The 25,154-nt window shown below is 32.3% G+C and overlaps 1 protein-coding gene across 1 annotated transcript; it reads left to right on the top strand.

Annotated features, from left to right (window-relative positions):
• The first annotated feature begins 1,591 nt into the window (after positions 1-1,591).
• On the top strand, positions 1,592-24,937 carry LOC127716141 (uncharacterized). The gene is made up of 9 exons (XM_052222258.1): positions 1,592-1,648; positions 7,095-7,196; positions 8,037-8,125; positions 11,896-12,020; positions 12,529-12,699; positions 19,358-19,496; positions 21,470-22,179; positions 23,045-23,143; positions 24,139-24,937. Exons 2-9 carry the CDS (start codon positions 7,149-7,151, stop codon positions 24,162-24,164), a joined length of 1,407 nt encoding a protein of 468 aa, XP_052078218.1. The 5' UTR covers positions 1,592-1,648; positions 7,095-7,148; the 3' UTR covers positions 24,165-24,937.
• Positions 24,938-25,154: the final 217 nt, after the last annotated feature.

Here is a 25,154-nt window from a genome sequence, read left to right as displayed (position 1 = left end):
TTGCTCCGTTATGTTGGTTTGTCGCGTGTGTAAAAGAGAGGCGAAGGATACCAAAGGGATATTCAAACTCATAAGTCGAAAATAAACTGACAACGCCATGGCTAAAAAGACAAACAGACAAACAACAGTACACCAAACACAACATAGAAAACCAAAGACTGAGCAACATGAACCCCACCAAAAACTGGGGGTTTTCTCAGGTGCTCCGGAAGGGTAAGCAGATCCTGCTCCACATGTGGCACCCTTCGTGTTGCTCATGTTATTACAAACCCGGGGATAAGTCTAATTCGGTAGGTCGCATGCGGGTAAAAGGGGACGGGATCGCAGTTACGACAATTTGAACATATCCGTTGTCATCTGTGAAACGGATATTCCATAACGGTCAACCTACTCGTGATGGTGTCCGTAAAATTTACGAACTTGGGGACGATTTATACTTCACCACTTGGAACTCTTGGTTTAATATCTTCCTTGTGAGCAGCAAACCTCTATCAAGGAAATCATGATAGGAAATACTGTCCAAGCCCTGGAATATCTTGTCATCATGGTCATTGTAAGCATTGTGTGAGACAAACAAATAAAAATGAGTTATATATGAAAGATTTAATTTTAATCAAGTTGATCAATGCTAATCCAGCTTGCAGTATCGTCAAAATCTAGATAACCACCTTGTCCACATCAAATGTAGATTTGATTGGAGTAAAGCCAAACAAAAAGGACTATCTTAATTATCTATATACTTCTACTATCATTGTGAGTAAAATTTAGATATATCGTGACTTGTTTACGCGTTTTAGCATAATGAAATCTCCGATCTTTATTTTATTTAGATGGGTTCATTTCATTCGAAAACAGGCAAATTAAACCTATTATATACATATATTCTCTCCCATTAAAGTAGGAACATGAGACACATTATCATATGTAAAAATAGTTTACAAATCATTAGTCAATCCACCAATAATGAATTCAGATGAACTTATATATACATGTTATCATGAGATATTATAATTATTCAAGACTTTTTTGTTTTGTATACACAATTAGATAATTAATAGTCGAATGATAAACAACCCCGGAATAGATCATTTGGTCAACCAGAGACATATATACATATATATGTGTATATAATTGTGTCTCTGGTACAACTATAAAGTAAAATAAAATGGGGCACTCATGGTTTTAGATTACATAATATTGTGTTTTTAAAGACATTACTGTGAAATCGATCCCTCAATTAGATATTTATCTGAAGAGGACATTGATAGAAAACATATGGAAAAGAATTAGCAACATTTACTTGAGAAAATGGTAATACGAGTTTTTACACTAAGACATGCCCTGGTAACAGACCTCTGCACTGTAAATATATATATATATATATTTTTTTCAGTTTAAACTGAGTTTTTTATATTAATTTTATAACTGAGCACCTGATTTTAGTGTACATAAAAGTTCTTTTGCAGGAGTTTAACTGTTCATAATGTTTTACTAGCCTTTAATTTTAGTATAAACCAACCTTTACTTGATAAAGCTTGGTGTACTCCAACTATTGGAGGAAAATATAGAGAAAAGAGATTGAGGTTGTTGGACATACCGAGTAGGCAAGATCACTTGAAGATGGAACTATCGTGGTTCATTCACATTGGTTTGTTGTTTATTTTGTGGGGTTTGTAACAACACGTTGCAAGCTGCATTTGCAGTCAGTAATATAACAAATTTCACAATAATTATGCATTTGCTATACAAAATGTTTGACTCTGGGCTATTTTCACAAACAATGCAACCTTACTTTACGACCAGTCGGTATCGGGTCCGTTCGCCCTAATTACGTGTTCGCCCTTTGTTTGATCAGCTACAGAGCGCCCTTGGTTCGTTCGCTTTAGATAAAAAGTAAAATATTTTAATAGTAATGTTCTTAAAGGTGGTATGAGTGTCTAAATGAAAATGAGAATTTAATGGACCTTAAAAATCAGACATTTTAGACTATTTTGTATAGATATACAGGGAAAGTAGTCACCTTTTTAGCTTAAAGTCGTATTTTCATTTAAAAACAAATGATAGAAATTGCTCATAATTTAGATATGAAGTACTAATATTATAAGCTTTCAAAAAACAGAAAAAAAATAAATAGGTCACTGTCATGACTGTGCATAAAAGCATACCTGCCAACCCTCCCGTTTTGAGCGGGAGACTCCCGCTCAAGTGGTGAAATTCGGGAGATCTCCCGCTTGCCGTACCCTCCCGCACAGGAGTATAGAATCTCCCGCTTTTGGATACTGATTTCAACCTTGAATGACAAGTCAACATTAATTACGTATTTGTGTCACTGATGAGGGCCGTTTTTGCCTGTAAATCACAGACCATGTGAAATTAAATGGCTTCACTTGACAGCTTGGGTGTCAAACATAGTACTAAGTAACAATCATTAACGACTTTTGCTTCAAGCTTTGTGTTATTAAAAACATTTCAAAGAAATTTCGGGATTACTTCCCCTGTTTAATCCTGTTTTAAGTTACCCTTCTTAAAACAATGTGAATTGATAAAACAATATAAACATATAAATAAATACAAATTAAACAAAGAATCATAAAAGGATGGCAATTAAAAGATTTTGTTTGCCTTAAGACAAAAAAAATAATTATATTTTAAAAATCACTTAAAAGATCTATACTTCTAGGTAATGTTTATATTGAAATTTATAAGTTATGTATTGAACCATAATATGAGAACTTTGTAAGAGCACACACATAATGCACAAACTGTGACAACATGATTGCTCTCGTTTAATAGAGGTATGTGGGGTGAAATGTTGTCCTGATGGAATTGAAATGTCAAAGGTGATGAAATAGGAAAGAAACAAACAACACACCTTCTGTAGGATATAACCATATTAAAAGAAACAAAGTATATCTATTAACTCTTATATGTGTTTCGTAGAAAAATAAATAAACACGTCATATATTTCACTTGAAAATGTCGTTCGCGCAAAATCTCCCCCTCAGCTGTCATAGCTGAGAGGGAGATCTCCCTCTTTGAAGGTTTCAGAGGTTGGCAGGTATGATAAAAGAAAGAAAAACCTCGTAGTTTTCTCTAATAATTCTGTACAGGAACTCTTTCCGAAAATACAAAGGGTACCCAAAAGTTAGGACTTAGGTTTAACAATACAGACTCTGACTTTAATTATTCTTATAAAGGACTCTGACTTTAATTATTCTTATAAAGGACTCTGACTTTAATTATTCTTATAAAGAACAAAAAAATGGCTTACTACTATGCTGATTTTTGCGGGAAATTTCATAGGTACAAGGACCATTAACTTCACTTTTGAATTTTGTCATTTAATGATAGAATTTACATGTAATCGGGACACTAATTATGTGTTTTGCGTTGATCTTCATGTTTCAAGAAGAGAAATAGGTACATCAATTGAGCCAGACTCATCACCATTCTGATTCTGACCATAAAATTTTTAAATTCTTTTAAAAGAAAGTGTATAGATATTGGTTTGACTTAAAACGAAAAATATTCCAAAATCGAGGACATCATAAAGCGATGACGTCATGTCCCCCACACTCATATCTTCCCCCAACACCTTCAATTTACAGAAAATTCAATCTTAATCAGATCAATCAAAGGGGAGTTTTCATAAATGAAGTAAAAATATTTGTCTGAAGGTAACAGCAGTATGTTGTTTTTATGCAACGCTTCGATCTGTTATTGAATAAAACAGCAGGTGACAGTAACTGATAACTGACGGTTACTGGTCCTCGACCAATACTAATCCAAATAATTATGACGTCTTGAAAGCCTATTTTAATTTCTGTGACACCTTCCTTGAAATGCTATTTAATTTTTTTCTGTGACGCCTTCCTTGAAATGCTTTTTAATTTAAAAAAGCCTTTCAAGATTCATAATTATTTGGACTAATAGTGTATCATCCCTGCCTTAACACAATTAAGGATTATATATGTATTAGTTTTAACAACTGACCCCCAGAGGTCCTAAGTCTGTTGGTATCAAAATTGGGCTTATCATGGTGATGATTTGTACATATTAACATTAGCATGAGTAGCAATACCAATTTTACATTTTATTAGTGACACATCTCCACAAATCCTAATAGAGAGTTTATATGGATTCCACTGTACCCTCACAGATTTTGATGGGTGCTTCGAACAATGAAGGAATTTCAGTACATCAATACATACATGTATATATATTTCATAATTGAGTATTTTTGATATATGATAAATATTTATATTATGTTTTATATATTTGATATTATATGAAATATATTTATTATATATAAGGGTCTGGATGGCCATTGGGTTTACAGCAAAGAGAACAAAGGCCAAAAAAAATTAAAGATCAGAGAAAAATGAGCAAAAAACGTTGAGAATAGAGAATGGAGTGCAAATGTGTCTATGGAAAATAAAGAATTAGGTTTACAATACATTACTGATTACAGAAATGAACGATGTACAGAATAAAGAAATCATATGATTACAGATAAAGGACAAGGTACGATAATGCCTGTTTTTGGCCCCCCTTTTTTTTTTAAATTTTAAAAATGAGAAAATAGGGGGCCAAAAACGGGCCTTATCGTACCTTGTCCTTTAATAGTAAAATAATTTTCATAAGATTTTAAAGATCAAGAAAAATGCAAAATTAAAAAATTCAGAAATGTCTTCGAGGGAGGTTAAGAGGCAGACATGCATAATCATATTTTCACCAACTATGGGAGAGGTCTTTTGTCTCAAGGGCAATCAACACTTCGGTGGAAGTAAGTTAGGGGGTCTAAAAGGTATGACTGTTTTTATCATTTTATAAGTGTATTAGTGTACAGATGGAAAAAAATGTTTTATGATTAAAGAATTCATGAACATGAAGTGAACAAGCTTTAGAACCATAGCTCTAATGGTACAATATATATTTTTTTCATTTCTCTGTATTTTACTGATAAAAGGTTTTAGTTTTAATTTCAAATTAACATTAAGATTATTCATGTTATTGGTCATGACAGTATAAATATTTTAAGACATCAATAACTTTTTCAAACCTTCATGGAAATTTATGAAACTTTGGCACAAGTTTCTGAAGCAATTTTTTTCCTGCATTTTACTAAAAGATTGACATTTTGAAAGTCAACATTTTATTTTTTCACCAACTGTATCAAAAGCAGGAGAGACGCAGGGTTCCATGGAACCTTTTACAAATTTGTCATTATATCTGCTCCAAATTTAGATGAGGTTTCCACTTATCATAAACATGATAAATTCGAATGAGTTATATAATCAGAAAAATCTTTAATGGAGGACTATTAAGTATTTATTGGGAGGGAAGCATGTAAAAATTTTCTATTTTAATTTTTTGAGGATATTGGGTATGTGAGCTTGCTCACTAAAGATTTGTTCATTTAAATGGTGTAACAACTTTTTTGCACAGTACATGTATGTGGAATGGGGTATTTGTGAACTTGCCCACTTAGGTTCTATTTAAATATATATTTAGGTTTCCCAAAACTTTGAAAGATAAATGGATGATATTTTGAAGTATGAAAGAAGGATTAATTTGGTCTGGTAATAATAGAACGTTTCACTTTCATTTTTAAAAAGATAAAAAAATCAATTCCATTTAAGAGAAGATTAAGAAAAAGTGGTAATTCTACAAACCTTTACCCTACATCATTTTCAAATTGTAAATATTTTGTATATAGCAAAAACCAAGTGTTCTTTCAAAGGAAAACCACGTCCAACTATCATGACTATGGAAATACCCTGTGCTATTAAATCACATGATATAGTTTACAGGTATCTGTATATTGTTTATACAGTGATTATACACAAAATAAAAATGTAATCGTGTTCATTTTCATGATTTTGGCATACAATACCTCTCGTATTACATAACTGTTAGATAGTTGATAACAAGAAATGATAAATTATCCTGTAAATTATTTGTCAAAATGAATGATTAAGGATTAATCAGAAATTTTTTTCTCAAAAGAACTAAGGCAAAAAATAAATCTTTATAAAAAATGCAAACATGGTCTATTTTACATGTAAAATCATTGTCATAATCATCTCATATTAGTGTACAATTTTAGGTTGATTGAAGTTACTTTTATCTTGGACAAATATATAAATGTGTAAGTCCTCAGTTTTTATCAGTTATTTGCTTGAAACAAAATAAAAATTGAATAAGTCTAAAGACATGAATGAGTAATATGAGCATTTTCTACAATAAAGTTTATTTATTTTTGTAGTTTATACACCACTATATTGCTATTTAAAAGTAAAAGGTATATGAACGCAGAAATTTTTGCAGTGAAGAATAACACCAAATTAAATAAAATTTAGTTAATATTTTTTTCTAGTTGAAAAGTGGATTTTCAAGATTGAATTATGAATTATGTAATTGTACACACATACACTTAGGATGTAATATGTCCCAAATGAAAAGGATATTTAATCAGAAATTTCTCTTTTGGAAAAAATTACAAACACTAAACAGTAAACACCTGAGGAGCAGGATCTGTTGACCCTTTGGAAGCACTGAATAGGAATGACAAGTATCTCATGATAAAAACAGTGTGGCCAGATCACTTAAATTAGTTATAGCACAGTGACTCCTGAACTTGTCAAGTTTGTAACAGAAGCCTACAGCATAATCATACCAAATTTTTGTAATATACCAGTAGATATACAAAATGTACATCTACCTAATTTAAAAGTTTCTGGGTTAACAAGAAGGTTCACCTATCTCAATAGAAGTTTATATTCATTAGATTGCATGTTGAACACAAATTACTTACCCATACTTTAACATAAATATAAATTTTACATATAACGATTTAAAATACAAAAGAAAAGTTAAAAATATTTTTTTCATGATAAAAAGAAGATGTGTGGATTATGTCGATGAAACAGCTACCCACTAACATTCTTATCTCAGAGGGTTTTTATTTCCAGTTCAGTTTCATCATAGACAGACAGTTACAATATAACCTTTGTATCATCTGATCATATCCATGCTATCAGTTGTCATTATATTAAAGGGTTGTAAAATCTTTTTATTTTGTTTTTTTTTAGAAATGGACTGAGTTACTAAGTCTATAACAGTAAGGTGGTCACGGACAGGACACCATGTTCTACTCTTGTTTTATCGGCCATCTTCCTTTCAAGGTAACCAAGGTGAGTAACTATAGTAATGTACATGATGTATTTGTTGTATTCTGTTGTTCATACTATTTGGGTTTCAAAGATGTTTTCATACTATCTTGTTTTTCCAGGATGTTTTCATACTATCTTGTTTTTCCAGGATGTTTTCATACTATCTTGTTTTCCAGGATGTTTTCATACTATTCATGCTATTTGGGTTTCCAGGATGTTATAACCAGTAAAATATCAATATTAAGACAACTTTCAGTGGATTTCCAACTAAAAAGTTAAAAAAAATTAAAACAATACATTTACCTGAAAACTCATAAAGGTTTGAATCAGTTTCTTATCTATTTGCTTTATTTTGCAATCTGTTTTTAAAAAAAGTACATTAATAGTTTCAAATCGATGCCGGTATCCTCCAGGAGTGAATTTCATCACCTTGATGATCTTGTAACATGTGTGACTTAAGTAAGCAAGGTTATAAGTATGAACTACAATAGATAGAGTTTGACATTAAGGGTATTCTAATTGCCCAGAAAAGTAAAAGTTGTTCTCATGCAATTAAAACAATATACTTGGGTCATACCAAAGACATAAACATTGGTATTTGCTGCTTCTCCAGCTTATCATACAGCAGTTAAGGAAGATCAAAGACTTGTTACAACAATGTATAGAGCATGAAGTGTTTGAGCAATGTCCAATAAAGAGTGGGGATATACTTTACAACTGTTAACATGGTTAAGAATATGTAACTTACGTAGGGTTTAATCATTGGAATGGAGCCCAATTATGAGGGCTTATTCTGATTATTAACTTATTGATAAATATCTTGGTCACAATTTAACTAAGTCTTATGTATATTTTTTACAGGAAGAGCTGTACAACTTGTTTGTTGGCTGTGGAGAAATACACGATATATTTGTGTGTGATGAAAGTAATAAATCTTCTTATAATTATGGGTAAGTCAGTTGACCAATGGTCTCATTTAATCTTTCTTTAACTATGGGTATGTCAATTGACCAATGGTCTCATTTAATCTTCCTATAACTATGGGTTTATCAATTGACCAATGGTCTCATTTAATCTTCCTATAACTATGGGTATGTCAGTTGACCAATGGTCATATTTAGTCTTCCTATAACTATGGGTAAGTCAATTGATCAATGGTCTCATTTAGTCTTGAATTTAATAAGCTTTGCTAACTGGATGTTGACACCATTTATGTTAAATGTCAAGTTGACATGTATATTTATTTTCTCTAAATCTTCACCTAAATGGATAAAGTATGAATAATTTCACAGACTGTGTGTGTGTTGTTAGATATAATTGCTGCTTTTAAGGAAGGAATAATTAAAGTTTAATTTGATAATTATAACTTAACTAGAAGAAAATGTTTGAGACATGTTCTGACATCCCAAAACCTGAGAATTTCAGGGGTTGTAATAAAAAATATGAATGAACTTTTGGACAAACATAAAGGGAGATGATTCAAACATTGAAATGAAAATTTAAATCTGACTAATTTACTTTATACATGTAAATATTACTTACATCTTCAAGTTTATAAACAGGACTAGTATAAGTACCACCCTGACTGACATACAATAATGTATCTAGATAATAAGTACCACCCTGACTAACATACAATAATGTATCTAGATAATAAGTACCACCCCTGACTAACATACAATAATGTATCTAGATAATAAGTACCACCCCTGACTGACATACAATAATGTATCTAGATAATAAGTACCACCCCTGACTGACATACAATAATGTATCTAGATAATAAGTACCACCCTGACTGACATACAATAATGTATCTAGATAATAAGTACCACCCCTGACTAACATACAATAATGTATCTAGATAATAAGTACCACCCCTGACTGACATACAATAATGTATCTAGATAATAAGTACCACCCCTGACTAACATACAATAATGTATCTAGATAATAAGTACCACCCCTGACTGACATACAATAATGTATCTAGATAATAAGTACCACCCCTGACTGACATACAATAATGTATCTAGATAATAAGTACCACCCCTGACTGACATACAATAATGTATCTAGATAATAAGTACCACCCCTGACTGACATACAATAATGTATCTAGATAATAAGTACCACCCCTGACTGACATATAATAATGTATCTAGATAATAAGTACCACCCCTGACTGACATATAATAATGTATCTAGATAATAAGTACCACCCCTGACTGACATACAATAATGTATCTAGATAATAAGTACCACCCCTGACTGACATACAATAATGTATCTAGATAATAAGTACCACCCCTGACTGACATACAATAATGTATCTAGATAATAAGTACCACCCCTGACTAACATACAATAATGTATCTAGATAATAAGTACCACCCCTGACTGACATACAATAATGTATCTAGATAATAAGTACCACCCCTGACTGACATACAATAATGTATCTAGATAATAAGTACCACCCTGACTGACATACAATAATGTATCTAGATAATAAGTACCACCCCTGACTGACATACAATAATGTATCTAGATAATAAGTACCACCCTGACTGACATACAATAATGTATCTAGATAATAAGTACCACCCCTGACTGACATACAATAATGTATCTAGATAATAAGTACCACCTGACTGACATACAATAATGTATCTAGATAATAAGTACCACCCCTGACTGACATACAATAATGTATCTAGATAATAAGTACCACCCCTGACTGACATACAATAATGTATCTAGATAATAAGTACCACCCTGACTGACATACAATAATGTATCTAGATAATAAGTACCACCTGACTGATATACAATAATGTATCTAGATAATAAGTACCACCCCTGACTGACATACAATAATGTATCTAGATAATAAGTACCACCCTGACTGACATACAATAATGTATCTAGATAATAAGTACCACCCTGACTGACATACAATAATGTATCTAGATAATAAGTACCACCCCTGACTGCCATACAATAATGTATCTAGATAATAAGTACCACCCTGACTGACATACAATAATGTATCTAGATAATAAGTACCACCCTGACTGACATACAATAATGTATCTAGATAATAAGTACCACCCCTGACTGACATACAATAATGTATCTAGATAATAAGTACCACCCTGACTGACATACAATAATGTATCTAGATAATAAGTACCACCCTGACTGACATACAATAATGTATCTAGATAATAAGTACCACCCTGACTGACATACAATAATGTATCTAGATAATAAGTACCACCCTGACTGACATACAATAATGTATCTAGATAATAAGTACCACCCTGACTGACATACAATAATGTATCTAGATAATAAGTACCACCCCTGACTGACATACAATAATGTATCTAGATAATAAGTACCACCCCTGACTGACATACAATAATGTATCTAGATAATAAGTACCACCCCTGACTGACATACAATAATGTATCTAGATAATAAGTACCACCCTGACTGACATACAATAATGTATCTAGATAATAAGTACCACCCCTGACTGACATACAATAATGTATCTAGATAATAAGTACCACCCCTGACTAACATACAATAATGTATCTAGATAATAAGTACCACCCCTGACTGACATACAATAATGTATCTAGATAATAAGTACCACCCCTGACTGACATACAATAATGTATCTAGATAATAAGTACCACCCCTGACTGACATACAATAATGTATCTAGATAATAAGTACCACCCTGACTGACATACAATAATGTATCTAGATAATAAGTACCACCCCTGACTGACATACAATAATGTATCTAGATAGGTTATTTTTAAGTGATCGTTTGAGGGATAGAAGAAATAAATAAATAAAAGGAAGTAACTTAAAGGTCCCTATAGGAGCATTAAATGTCATAATCAAGGAGATCATTTGGACAATAGATAGCCCTTAACCTACAAAGCAAATTGACTCTATTGGCATTGTAGTAGGATGTCTGAAACCTAATTTTAGTTCTTGAAAACATTGTTCTGTTGCTTTACAGTTTTTTTAAAAAACAAATAAAAATAAGAACATCTGACATGCCAAAAAACACCAAAGAAGTCCATAAAACAATTAGGTCTTTGCAGAAAATGATTGAGCAACAGGAATCACATGGAAACGCAATTCTTAACTCGTGTTTATATGTTATAAAGTTTATGATATCCACATTGAAAGTATAAAGTTTAAATAACTATAGTGTAATCAATTTTTATTGAATATTATTGTTTGTACAGCAATAACATATATGTGTATGTGTGTCTAGTTACAATGTAATTACTTAATTTCTTTCAACTTTTCAATAATTTGATATACTACATGTACTTATATAGGCAAATTTATTGGAATATTCTGATGCACAACTTATAATGTAAATACTGATTTATCAGTTTTTCCAATTTTGTAAATATTAATAATTTTGTGAAAAAAGTAGCAAATATCATGATTATGTTTACAAAATATTCTAGATTACAAAGGTCACAATATAGGTATTAATCTTAGTACATTTATACACTCACCATATCCACATAGACATTTACATGTATAGTAAATAGTGAAACCACTAAATATCATACAAGTAAATAAGTGCACATAGTCTTTTACATATACATCTAAATACATGAATATAATAAAGGTTAAGTCATTCAATTTCATCAAATCTTGACATTATATTTTACAGCTTTGTGAGGTATAAAACTAGCGAACAGGCTCTCAAGGCTGTTCAAGAATTAAACAACTGGCCTATTCATGGGTCTCATATGATTGTTGACATAGCCAAGGATACAGCTCAAAGAATAAGAGAAGGTAATTTGGTTTGTTAGTCAAGGTTTATTCAATTCATAAAAAATATATCATATACCATGTATACAGTATATTAGGTTTTATTCTCTTTTTGTTTGCTAAAAAAAAGTTTAATTTTTACCAAAAGGAAAATTCTCTGCATATGCCAGAAAAATCTGTGTTAATATGTTTCATACATTATACATGTACAGGTAACATGGCTTCCAAAATGGTTGTATTTGCCAGTCATTCTTGTCCGTCTGGTGTATGGCTTAAACGGACAACAAATAGGGATTAACCGTTTTCACATGAGGAAAAAATTGTCTGGTTAGTGTAGAGCTGAAACAGACACTAATAGGGGCTTGCCATTTTCACACGAGGAAAAAATGTTTTTTTTAGTAATTTGTATTAGCTGCTACATGAACAAGGTCAATCATCATAAGGGATTAACATAAAGTATGTAGGTATTGTAAGTTTTACAATTTGTTTCAGAAGCATGTTCATCATATGTTTTTTGTCATATATTTTACAGAGAAGAAATTGAACAATGATAGAATGGTGAAGTGTACTGGTCCTCGCCCTCCTCCTATATGTGATAAGGAAATGGATTCAAATACCTTGGTACAAGATATCATGTATATTAGCCGTCTGAAAGAAACTTGTGCCAGTCTCAATTATAAAGTTAACAGTGGTTTACTAGGAGGTAATGTATGACAGTTCAAAGGTTAACCAACAGCATGATGGGTAAAGGGGTAAAACAAATAATTTAAGGAAACTTAAGGAAAAATGAACCTTATTGAAAATAATGGAGTTATGAATGAATAGTATTATTGCATTTATATCATAGTTGCAAGGAAAGAATACTTATAGCTAAGTGGGAAAACTACTGGTGTCATTGAAATAGATAACCATTTTTATAATACACAACCTTATCTAATGAAACACAAAACATGAATGAAATATAGTACAATATTTAATTGATTGACTGATGAATGCTACTGTAGATTTAAAGAAAATGTTCTGTTATATGAATGACCTTTGTATATATCTTTTCATGAGATGTGTGGATAAATTTAAACAAATAAGCAGATTTTTGTTAGTAATCATGGTTGTATATTGGTATCACGTCGTTGTCGTCCGAAGACACATTGGTTTCCGGACAATAACTTTTGTTTAAGTGTATGGATTTCTATGAAATTTTACCATAAGGTTTATGACCACAAAAGGAAGGTTGGGATTGATTTTGGGGGTTATGGTCCAAACAGTTCAGGAATTAGGGGCCAAAATGGGGCCCAAATAAGCATTTTTCTAGTTTCCAGACAATAACTTGTGAAATGGTGTATGGATCTCTCTGAAATTATACCACAAGTTACCATATCACAAAGGGATGGTAAGAATTTGCTTTGGGGGGTTATAGCTCAAACTGTTTAGGAATTAGGGAAAAAAAAGGGGGAAAAACGAGGGTTTCCAGGTTAATGGACAATTACTTAAGTACAAAACATAATTTTAAAGCAGTGTAAGGGATGTAATTCAAACACATATTGTCAAATTACCTCCCTTACACTGCTTGTAAATTATTTATAAAGAAATGTATTGTCTAGGTGATTAGATGTCAATTTATTTTTGGAAGTTACTATTTTAAAAATGTTTAATAAAGGTAATTTAATTGTAGCCATGATTATATGTATGTGAAGGAATTTTATTTTTAGATATTACTATTTAATGTTGCTGATGGAGGCTTTTTAATTTTAGGCATGATTATGATGTCATTTCTATTTTAAAAATTATTTAATTTTAGCCATGATTATGTATTTGAATGAATTTTATTTTTAGATATTACTATTTAATGTTGCTGATGAAAGTGTTTTAATTTTAAGCATGATTATGATGTCATTTTCTATTTTAATACTTTTATGATGTATTTAAATGGGTTTTTATGGTTGCAAAGTCCTAGCTGTCAATTTATTTTTAGAAGTTACTTTTAAATGCTGATGAAGGAATTTTATTTTTAAATATTACTATTAAAAGTTGCTGATGAAGGTTTTATTATTTTAGCCATGACTATGATTTCATTTTCTATTTAAATACTTTTATGATGTATTTAAATGGGCTTTTATGGTTAAAAAAAAGCATTTTTCTAGTTTCCAGACAGTAACTTGTGATTAAGTGTATGGATCTCTCTAAAATTGTACTACAAGGTTCCATACTACAAAGGAAAGACTGCAATTGAGTTTGATGGTTAATGCTAAAAGGGGGATTCAAAAAGTTTGGGGGGAAGGGGGGGTTTCCAATTTTTTTTTCAAAGGGTTCATATTTTTTTTCAAAATTTTCAAATTTTTTAAAAGTTTCAAGAAGAAATATTCAATCGCACAGTATTGCGCATTAGATTTGTAAGATCTTTGACCACATTTATTTTGTGTCAGAAACCTACATCATGTCAAAAGTTTGATCACAATCCAAATTCAGATAGTATCAAGCTTGAATATTGTGTCCAAATTTGCCCCAACTGTTCAGGGTTCGACCACTGCATTCGTATCAGGCTGCGCTCAGCGAAGCATTTTATTATTGATGGAGGAAGCTGGAGTGCTCATAGAGAACTATCAATTTCTTGGAAGAAAATATTCAGAATATCAACCATGTAATACTGTTAATACACATTGTATGCTTCTATCTTTTTTGCATTGAATTTATCCTACAAATTTGTGCATGATGAACTATATTTATTAGTGCATATTTAACAGTCAAGGGTCTAACTTAAATAAGTTTTTAGAGAAAGATAACATACATGTGTTATTACAGATGCTTTCATGAGATGTCTACTCTTTATTCCTAAAATGTTCTTAATCATGTATGGCCTTCAACCATGGTAAATCAATGAGACAAGGCATTTAAGCGATAAACTTAGCTGAAATAACAAGGCTTAGTTTTTACGGGCGTATAATTTAGAATTGGACACATGGGAATTACTTGGAAGCTTGCGTAGTACATCATTTTATGCTCTGATTATTATTTATTACAATAAATTAAAATACATTGTAGCTTTGAAGCAATGTAGAGTAGCTGTAATAACACCCTTTAGTTATAACAGGTTACTTTTTCTGTAATAACACTAATGTAATATGCATAATTGGCAAACTATATCTTTCTAGAGTTTAGTATGCATATAGACAATAATAATATCAATAGAATTTGTATACATTTTAACAAAACAAAGGATGTATACTGCCCCTTTGAAACATGTTACATGCATATGTTATCCCAGTTTGGGGATTTTTTAAGTCAAAAATAACATATGTTATTTTTCTCTAATAACTAATTTAAGTTAGACCCTTGACTGTTTAACATGTTAAAGCATTTTGTATTTATTTTGAAAAGTTATATTATAGTGTTATTAAATGAGTGTTTTAAAATTAATCCTTTATTATGTTCAAATACAGTAGTATTAGGTCATGGTTAACTGTATTTGCTCAAGACCTTGCCCAGGACAAATACAGCTGATCTAGACCCAATACGACTGTACGAGGACATAATATAGGATTAATATGAAAACACCCATTTTATGACACCTTTATTAACCAATGACTTAATTTTCTGACGTAAGTGTTTTGATAAATTATTTGTTACTACAGTTAGACATGCGCAAAAGCTTCTTTAACATGTATTTTCAATGGTTTGAAGGGCCCTTTGGTACAATTAAACAAAGGCCCATTCGAAGAGGTGCATATCCAAGATTGTCAACCATACAAATTTCTTTCACTTCGGACTGCACCTTCAGAGAATCTTGTTTAAATCCTGTATTAAGACCAGAAAAAATTCTGTATTTACTGGCTTTTCTGTTTTAGACCTGTATGAATGACCAGCTCTCAGACGCATGGAATTAAATGGACAATTTATAATGTACTTTAACATGTTTAAGTCATTGGTTAATAGATACATATAATTAAAAATTACATTTTTAACAAAACATCATGATATTATTAAAATAAGTTGATGTGGTATATATAATTGGCAATGAGACAACTGAATACCAAAGACCAAAGGACAATAGGGCACTGTAAGGCCTTCATCAATGAGAAAACCAATACTGTATATAGTAAGCTATAAAAGCAATCATGACAAAATTAGCACATTAATCTGATGAATTTTTAAAATGTGTAATTTTCGCTATAGGAATAAAACAAGAAATGAGCTGTCAAATTGACAGCAAACTGGGTTTTCTGTATTTTAAAGGCACTTTCAGGAATTTTTTACCTGCCCTTATTCTGTGTCTGTCAACCTATCTATCAAGGACCATCACTCCTGAATGGCAAAAGTGAAAGTCGTCAATATCTTACTTGACCCTCCATTTTGTCAATAGTAACAACATATTAAAATTTGAAAAGCATTGGTGAAATATTTTCATAAAAGAGGGACGAAAGATAACAGAGGGACAGTCAAACTCATAGATCGAAAACAAACTGACAATGCCATGGCCAAAAATAAAAAGACAAACAGACAAATAATAGTACAGATGACACAACATAGAAAACTAAAGACTAAGCAACACGAAACCCACCAAAAACTGGGGGTGATCTCAGGTGCTCCGGAAGGGTAAGCAGATCCTGCTCCACATGTGGCACCCGTTGTGTTGCTTATGTTATTACAAATCCCGTAAATAGTCTTAATTCGGTAGGTCACATTCGTGAAAAAGGATGGGTATTGTAGTTACGACATAAGGAACATATCCGATATCATCTGTGAAACGGTTATTCCATAACGGTCAACCAACTCGTGATGGCGTCTGTAAAATTTATAAGTTATTGCATGTAAACAACATAACACGTCATTTTCCAATCTATCAAGGACGAAACTCTCTCAACATGCCCAAGGATCAAAACTCCTGAACAGTGAACGTGAAAATCATCAATATCAACTTGACATCATTTTGTCATCAGTAACAACATATTAAAATATGGAAAGTGTTGGTGGAAAGTTCATAAGTTATTGAATGGAAACAACCTTAAGTACCATCTTCCAGTATACCAAGAAACATTACACCTGAACGCTAGAGGTGAAAATCATCAATATTGAACTTGACCTCATTTTTGTCATCAGTAATTAAGTCTCCCAAACGAAGTTTGGGAAGACTTATTGTTTTTGCTCAGTTCTTATTATTATTATTATTCTTCTTCTTCTTCCTCTTCCGCCGCTTTTAAATTTGAACTTGTCCGCACCCGTTCTCCAAAACCGCTTGTCAGATTAACTTAGGGTTTCACAATATGTTAGACTAACATGTCTAGTGGTGCAATCAGGGTTTTGTTTGGGCAGTGGGGTTTATAAAGGGGAACTTTGAGGGGCAAAAAGAAAAGAGGGTTTTACTATAGAACCCTATGGGATTTTATTTTTTAAAATTTTCAAATGATTATAAATTGAAAACCGTTTGTGATAAACACAATTTTTTTTATTGAAAATGTTCTAAATGATAAAGCCCATTAAATGAAATACAGGGTAAGTCCCCAGGGGTCACCCCCCACCCCCTGCCATTTAAGAAAGTTTTAATACCTTGAAGGTGGTCAAGATCCCCACCCCTAAACCATATATATTTTAGTTTGTCATGCTAAGATGGTTTGAATGATAGACAGGGTTAGTCCCCAGGGGTCATCCCGACCCCCTGCCATTTGAGAAAGTTCTAATATCTTGTAAATGGTCGAGATCCCCACCCCTAAACCATACATATTCTGGTTTGTCATGATAAAGCACATCAAATGTAATACAGGGTTAGTCCCTAGGGGTCACCCCCACCCCATGCCATTTAAGAAAGTTCTAATATCTTCTAAGTGGTCAAGATCCCCACCCCTAAACCATATATATTCTGGTTTGTCATGCTAAGATGGTTTGAATGATATACAGGGTTAGTCCCCAGGGGTCATTCCGACCCCCTGCCATTTGAGAAAGTTCTAATATCTTGTAAATGGTCGAGATCCCCACCCCTAAACCATACATATTCTGGTTTGTCATGATAAAGCACATCAAATGAAATACAGGGTTAGTCCCCAGGGGTCAACCCACCCCCTGCCATTTAAAAAAGTTCTAATATCTTGTAAGTGGTCAAGATCCCCACCCCTAAACCATATATATTCTGGTTTGTCATGCTAAGATGGTTTGAATGATATACAGGGTTAGTCCCCAGGGGTCATCCCCACCCAATGCCATTTAAAAAAGTTTTAATATCTTACTTGTAAGTGGTCAAGATCCCCACCCCTAAACCATATATATTCTGGTTTGTCATGCTAAGATGGTTTGAATGATATACAGGGTTAGTTCCCAGGGGTCATCACGACCCCCTGCCATTTGAGAAGGTTCTAATATCTTGTAAATGGTCAAGATCCCCACCCCTAAACCATATATATTCTGGTTTGTCATGATAAAGCACATCAAATGAAATACAGGGTTAGTCCCCAGGGGTCACCCCCACCCCCTGCCATTTAAGAAAGTTCTAATATCTTGTAAGTGGTCAAGATCCCCACCCCTAAACCATATATATTCTGGTTTGTCATGTTAAGATGGTTTGAATGATATACAGGGTTAGTCCCCAGGGGTCATCCCGACCCCCTGCCATTTGAGAAAGTTCTAATATCTTGTAAATGGTTGAGATCCCCACCCCTAAACCATATATATTCCTATTTGTCATGTCTCGAACATCTGAAAGATGTATACGGTCAGTCCCCAGGGGTTCCCCCCATCCCCAATGATCTAATATCTTGTAAATGGTTGAGATCCCCACCCCTAAACCATATATATTCCTGTTCGTCATGTAACAAACATTTGAATGACGTATAGGGTCAGTCCCCAGGGGTTCCCCCCACCCCCAATGTTCTAGTATCTTGTAAATGGTAGAGATCCCCACCCCTAAACCATATATATTCTGGTTTGTCATGCAGAGATGATTTGAATGATATACAGGGTTAGTCCCCAGGCATCACTAATGCATATAACTTTACTGGACCAAACCAATTTTCACTGGACGTTGCCCAATGTCAGGCGACCCTGGGAATTACGAATTATGGGAGCTTCGTTTGGGAGACTTCGTAACAGCATCCTGTTACAATCATTTCTTGTTACATATTAGAATTTGAAAAGTATTGGTTAAACAGTTCATAAGTTATTGAATGGAAACTGTTGGCAGTTGCCAACTGCCCACCATCCTTTCCAATTAGGTAACTGGATTTTTCCTTTGAAAAACCCAGTTAAAATTAAGAAATTACTTTAAAATTGTTGTTGTGGCCTTTGTAAGTAAAACATTGCCTGTATTAGATGTAATACTTAAAATGTGCTTTTCATGTATGATGTTAACATGCTTAATCAGAAATTAGACTTTATAGATGAAAATACAAAATCATTGAACGTGGACAAACTATTAGACAAAATGGCAGAACAACCACTGGAGAGAATTAAAACAGTCAGAGGAGAATTCAATGAAGATTTAACTCCTGAGAAAATACGTGACAGATTATTAGAAAGGTGAGACATACCAACAATTATTTTTGCATTTGTAATGCTGCAAAGGAGAAGTCTATTAAACAAACTAAAAAAAAATACATAAAATTTTCTTTAGTATTTCTAACAAACAATACAGTCAAGCCTGATAAAAAATCCTATCTTTATTCAGTGACCAACTTATGATGTATGGGATTACATTTCAATCCTCCCCAATAGATGATCAGCAGGATAAGTAAGAGAGATCTACAAATACTTCATTGTACTTCAATAGCCTGAAATTGTCAGGTAACTCTTAATAGAGTTATTCCCCTTTAATGATTAGCAGGATAAGTAAAGATCTACAAATACTTCAATATGCCTGAAATTTTCAGTTAACTCTTATTATGCTTAATAGAGTTGTTACCCTTTAATGATAATTTTTGCTAAAAAGTTGCCATTGTCTTTAGAGCCTCCAGTTTTGCTTTATTATAGCCCAGGTTTTTTTTTAACAGGGCAGTAAATAATTGATTAGGGTATCCATTTATTTGTCCTGTTTTCCCACTTTTGTAACAACTGCTGGTTTTGGCATGACAGAATTATATGTAACTTTCCAAGAATCTTCCTTTTGAACATCTTATTCATTTCTGTATCTGAAAAGTTTTTGAGGTTTAATTTGACTTGACATGGACTTTGTCATATCCTCACACTACAGTACACATTTTTATTTACATCTCCCCCTTATAGATTTTATTTTAAAAATTCCTCAGAATGGTAAATATAAAAGTAAGAATATGTGGTATGATTGCCAATGAGACAACTCACCACCAGAGACCAAATGACATAATGGAATATGTAGACAGCTCTCTCACAAGCAAAAAATCCTAGCTGTAAAATATAAGGGCATACAGCACAGGCACGGGACACACTGTACTGCATCAACACAGCACAGCACGGGAACACTTTCTATTGCATCCACACAGCACAGCATGGAACACTTTCTATTGCATCCACACAGCACAGCATGGAACACTTTCTACATGTTCTATTGAATCCACATAGCATGAGCAACAAACCCACTCTATCATAGACTTTGCGATTGCTTTATTTGGGTGGAAGGGGCCTTATGTTGTGAGATTTGCTTATATTCCGTTTTTTTTTGGGGGGGGGGATAGTTAAAGATTAAATATGTGTGCTGTTGAAATATTTTAGGAAAGAATATTTTATGAAGAGGAATAATGGCCATCTTTTCACTTTGATGTTCATTATCATGGTAAATAAAGAGAAAAGAATAAGTTGGTATTGAATGTAACTAATTATATATATATAGATTCTACCACTGCATTGAGTGTGATACGATATTTATCCACTCGAGACAGTTAAATTTTCAAATTTAAAACGTGAGGCTCGCTGAGCGTTTTAAATGTTTAAAATTTAACTGTCGAGAGTGGATAAATATCGTATTACACGAGATTTGGTGGTGGAATCTGTTTCTCTAATGATTTTCAAACAATATGCAGGCAAACTTATTCCTTCTTTTTGAATGATCTGCAAAAAGATGTGTTCTTTCTATGTGACGTCATCAGGCATGGTCGCCTTTTTTCATGCCGTCACAATAGGAAATTCAGAGGAAAGCAAGAAAATTCGACGTCATAATCGGATTTTATCCAATGAAGAACTGAGATCAAACGAACCACACGTTGATTAAATTTTTTTTATACAATGGGTGCAGAAAGGGATAAATTGACGAAGAATTAGAGAAATATACATATACATGATATAAGGAAGAGCTAAAAAGAAAAACAAATAAGATGATATGAAGAAAAACCTTAGAATCAGAGAATCAGAGAATTTATATATAATAACTTCATATTAGATGAATGTCAGACTATATTACAAAGACATGATATTTTTATTTTAGTTTACAATAGAATTTTGAGTTTTATACATATTTTGACACATTTCATTTTCACATTTCAAATAAAGGCTAAACTTAAATTAATTACCTTCTTCCACAGTGATAAAAAGAGCAGCAGTGTAGATATTAGTAAGACAGCCAGTTTTGTCAAGGCTTTACAGACAGTTGTTGGAACAGTAAATTCATTCCTTCAGGAGCTTACAATAGAACCAAATGTACCAGTAGATCTAATGAAAAACCTGGTGGAAAGTCCACAGTTGGGTAATCATCAGCAGGAACAAGAAACCAGTGTCAACAAAACCAGTGGTGAAAATATTCAAGGTGTAGATTTGAACATCAAACAAAAAGATATGAACTCGAGGAAACTTCTAGAGAGAGAACCAGTCTTACAAAACAGTAGAAATGTGAGGGATGATTGTGTTCTTGTTCCCCAGTCTCTACCTGTCTTGCTACGCTCTAACAGTGATGAGGTTGAGGATACCAGTAACTCTGATTCAGATTATGAAGGACCTTCAAGGGATTCTGGAATTGAATCCGATGCATTGACAGCGAAAAAACATAATAAGGCATCAGAAGGGGTTGGTAGTTTAGATTGTTTTGATGGACGATCTCATTGTATTACACAGACAACGAATGCAGAGAGGAACACAACAGGTACAAGTGACATGGTATTATCAGGACAATCTATGAAAAGTATTGCGAAGACATCAGATGGAAATATGCTTACAATATGTTCAAGTGAGATGGTAACATCAGAAGGATCCAAGCAGAATAATGATTGTGCCATTATTGAGTCATTCTTACAGAATGGTAAGGATAACAGATATTTTACATTTTTTGCAGAAAGCTGTCCAGAATCAAAATGTATATTCTCATTTAAAGGAAATCTACTTATGTTTCAGGGTACCATTTTTTTATGAAACTTTGTGGTTAACAGGTTTTCAGGTCTAAAACACATAGACACATTCAATTTCATGATAAAATAGTAAAGTTTTCAGTCTGTACTAACCAAATATATATGCGTATGATTTATTACCAGTATTTTTATGCCCCACCTAGGGGCATTATGTTTTTCAGTCTGTGCGTCCGTTCGTTCATCCGTCCGTCCGTCTGTCCCGCTTCAGGTTAAAGTTTTTGATTAAATTTTTGGTCAAGGTAGTTTTTGATGAAGTTGAAGTCCAATCTTAGTACACATGTTCCCTGTGATATGATCTTTCTAATTTTAATGCCAAATTAGAGTTTTGACCCCAATTTCACGGTCCACTGAACATAGAAAATGATAGTGCGAGTGGGGCATCCATGTCCTATGGACACATTCTTGTTTTTTAAAGTAGTGATTAAAATGACATGTTTGATGTTAATCCCATATATTCCTTTGTATAGGGTACAGAATAAAAGGAAAAAAAGGAGATCAACAACACAGAAAGCACAAAAGACATTAAAAATCACATTTTGACAACTATACATGCCTTTGTTTAGAATGCAGAATAAAAGCAAAAAGGAAAAAAAAAGAGATCAACCCAACAACACAGAAAGCACAAAAGACATTAAAAATAAAATTTCACAACTGTTGCAAATATTGATTGTCAATCATACTGTGAAAGTTTACAGGATTCAAATTGGCCAACTGTTGGATTTGTTTTGAACTTTAATCTGCTTATTTTTATTTTCATAGCTTTGAAGATTGGCCAGTCATCTGATGTAAGGAAAGACAAAGAAGGAAGCAGAACAGAATATTCAAGTCCTGTTTCTGTAGGCAGAGGAATTGGTAGAGGTAATACTAACATTAAACAAGAACAAACATGTCCTCTTTATATAGGCAGACGAATTACTAGAGGTTTGGAGATGTCACAGTCAAATACATTGATAAACAATAGCTTACATGTCCTGTTTATATTAATAGATAGAGGAGCTTAGAAATTAAAAGAAATTGACATAAAGAACATTTATTTCTTTAAATTGAATGAAGAAATATGCAAATTCTTTTTCTTCAGTTGAAGAATCTGGCAGTAATAACTATACTCTTAATGGTTACCCTTTTCTTTTTGTTTGCAAAATTACAGTAAAACCTGTATTGAGCAGTAAATCATTAGAAGTATCAAAAGTGCCCACTCAAGAGGGGTGACCTTTAAAAACAGGTTCCGAAAAAAATTCTGTTTTTGACATTGGCCATTGCTCGGATAGCGGCAAATTGTTTTAGTGTTTTCAATTCGTAGAGTAATCTTTCTTGCAAGCAATGAAATAAAAAATAGCAGATTCCGGCATTGTAAATTCAAAGAAAACTTTCAAAATAAGTTAATATTTGTGTAGAAACACATGGAATTCTCAAATTCACTTCTTATTGTACCCTTTTGGTTGAAAACACGTTTGGATTCTCATTTTGACGTCCATAATGAATACATAAATTTTTGCTATGATTATATGTTAGAAAGAGTCAATGAACTATAATTCTTGTTTTCCATTTTTATTCATCATTATCTATGGATTATGTATACATGATGGGAAAAAGCATGAAGTAAATATAAGAAAATGAAAAAGGTCAATAAAAAAGTTGATATCTCGGGTTTATGGGGTGAAATAATGTATAAAATTATTGCTACAAAATATTTATCTATCAAAGGTTATGTTGCCCTGATGACTTACATTATCATTTTCATTTTAAAAGAGAGGTGAAAGATACCAAACGGATACTTCCAGTTTCCTGACTTTTGAAAAGTTGATTAGCAAGTGACATGGTTTTAACTACATTTTTTCGGATTTTATTTTCAGGTGTACTTGGGATTTTTAAAAAGTGAAAGATAACAGCTAAAAAAGGAAAAATGCAAATGAAAGATCAAAAGATGGTTTAAAGAACAGAGAAGAAATTCAGCATACATACAGATTCACAGAATGCTGAATTACAACAGAAAAATACAGGAGTTTGATGTCCATTTTTCATTTTTATATGTTTTATAAGATCTATTTTTAGATGTAGAAATGCTATAAAAGTGATTTCTGACAGTCAGAAACATTTTATTCTTGATACAGTTAAGATTTCCATTTTGAAATAAGCAACTGAAATTGGAAAATTGATTAATTTCTTTTTCATTGCAATGACACACAGAACATCACCAAAAGGCAAAATATGCCTCATAGTATTCAACTAACCTCCACCTCCTCAACCACCAGAAAGAGTAACTCACCAGTGGAACAAGTCCAAATGATATTAGTTTTGTGAATACATTATTAAAGTTTTGAGTATTTTAACCGTGTCCCATAATTAGAATGTTTATATGTAGGGTTTTATGCACTTTCGTTTGTCCATCAAGATAAAGATAGTTGAAGCTTAAATTGATGTAGAAAAAATAAATTTGTACGAGTTGCTGGAATTGGTCTTAATGACAATCAAGTTATGTTTAAGCAGAAATGTTAAGATGTGACCATTTACAATATTAATTATCAGTTAATACAAGTTTATGAAGTTTAAATGTATAAAAAGCATGATATATAAATTTATGAAATATATATATATATATATATATATATATATATATATATATATATAAAGAAAAGTCAAATAGAATCCGTATGCTGGTAACACATAAGAAAAATAATATAAGATAATGACGGTTTACTTTTACTCAGTAAACCGTCATTATCTTATATTATTTTTCTTTTATATATATATATATATATAATATATATATATATATATATATATATATATATATATATAAAAGTATAAACATTTCACAGATTTAAAGGATCTGCCTTTTATTTTGTTTACATTATGTTCCATGAAAAGA

The sequence above is a fragment of the Mytilus californianus genome, unplaced genomic scaffold (assembly GCF_021869535.1).
Source record: "Mytilus californianus isolate M0D057914Y unplaced genomic scaffold, xbMytCali1.0.p SCAF_9, whole genome shotgun sequence".
NCBI classification, from domain to species: domain Eukaryota; kingdom Metazoa; phylum Mollusca; class Bivalvia; order Mytilida; family Mytilidae; genus Mytilus; species Mytilus californianus.
The sequence above is the reverse complement of the archived record's forward strand: the minus strand, read 5'-3'. Positions and strand labels throughout refer to the sequence as shown.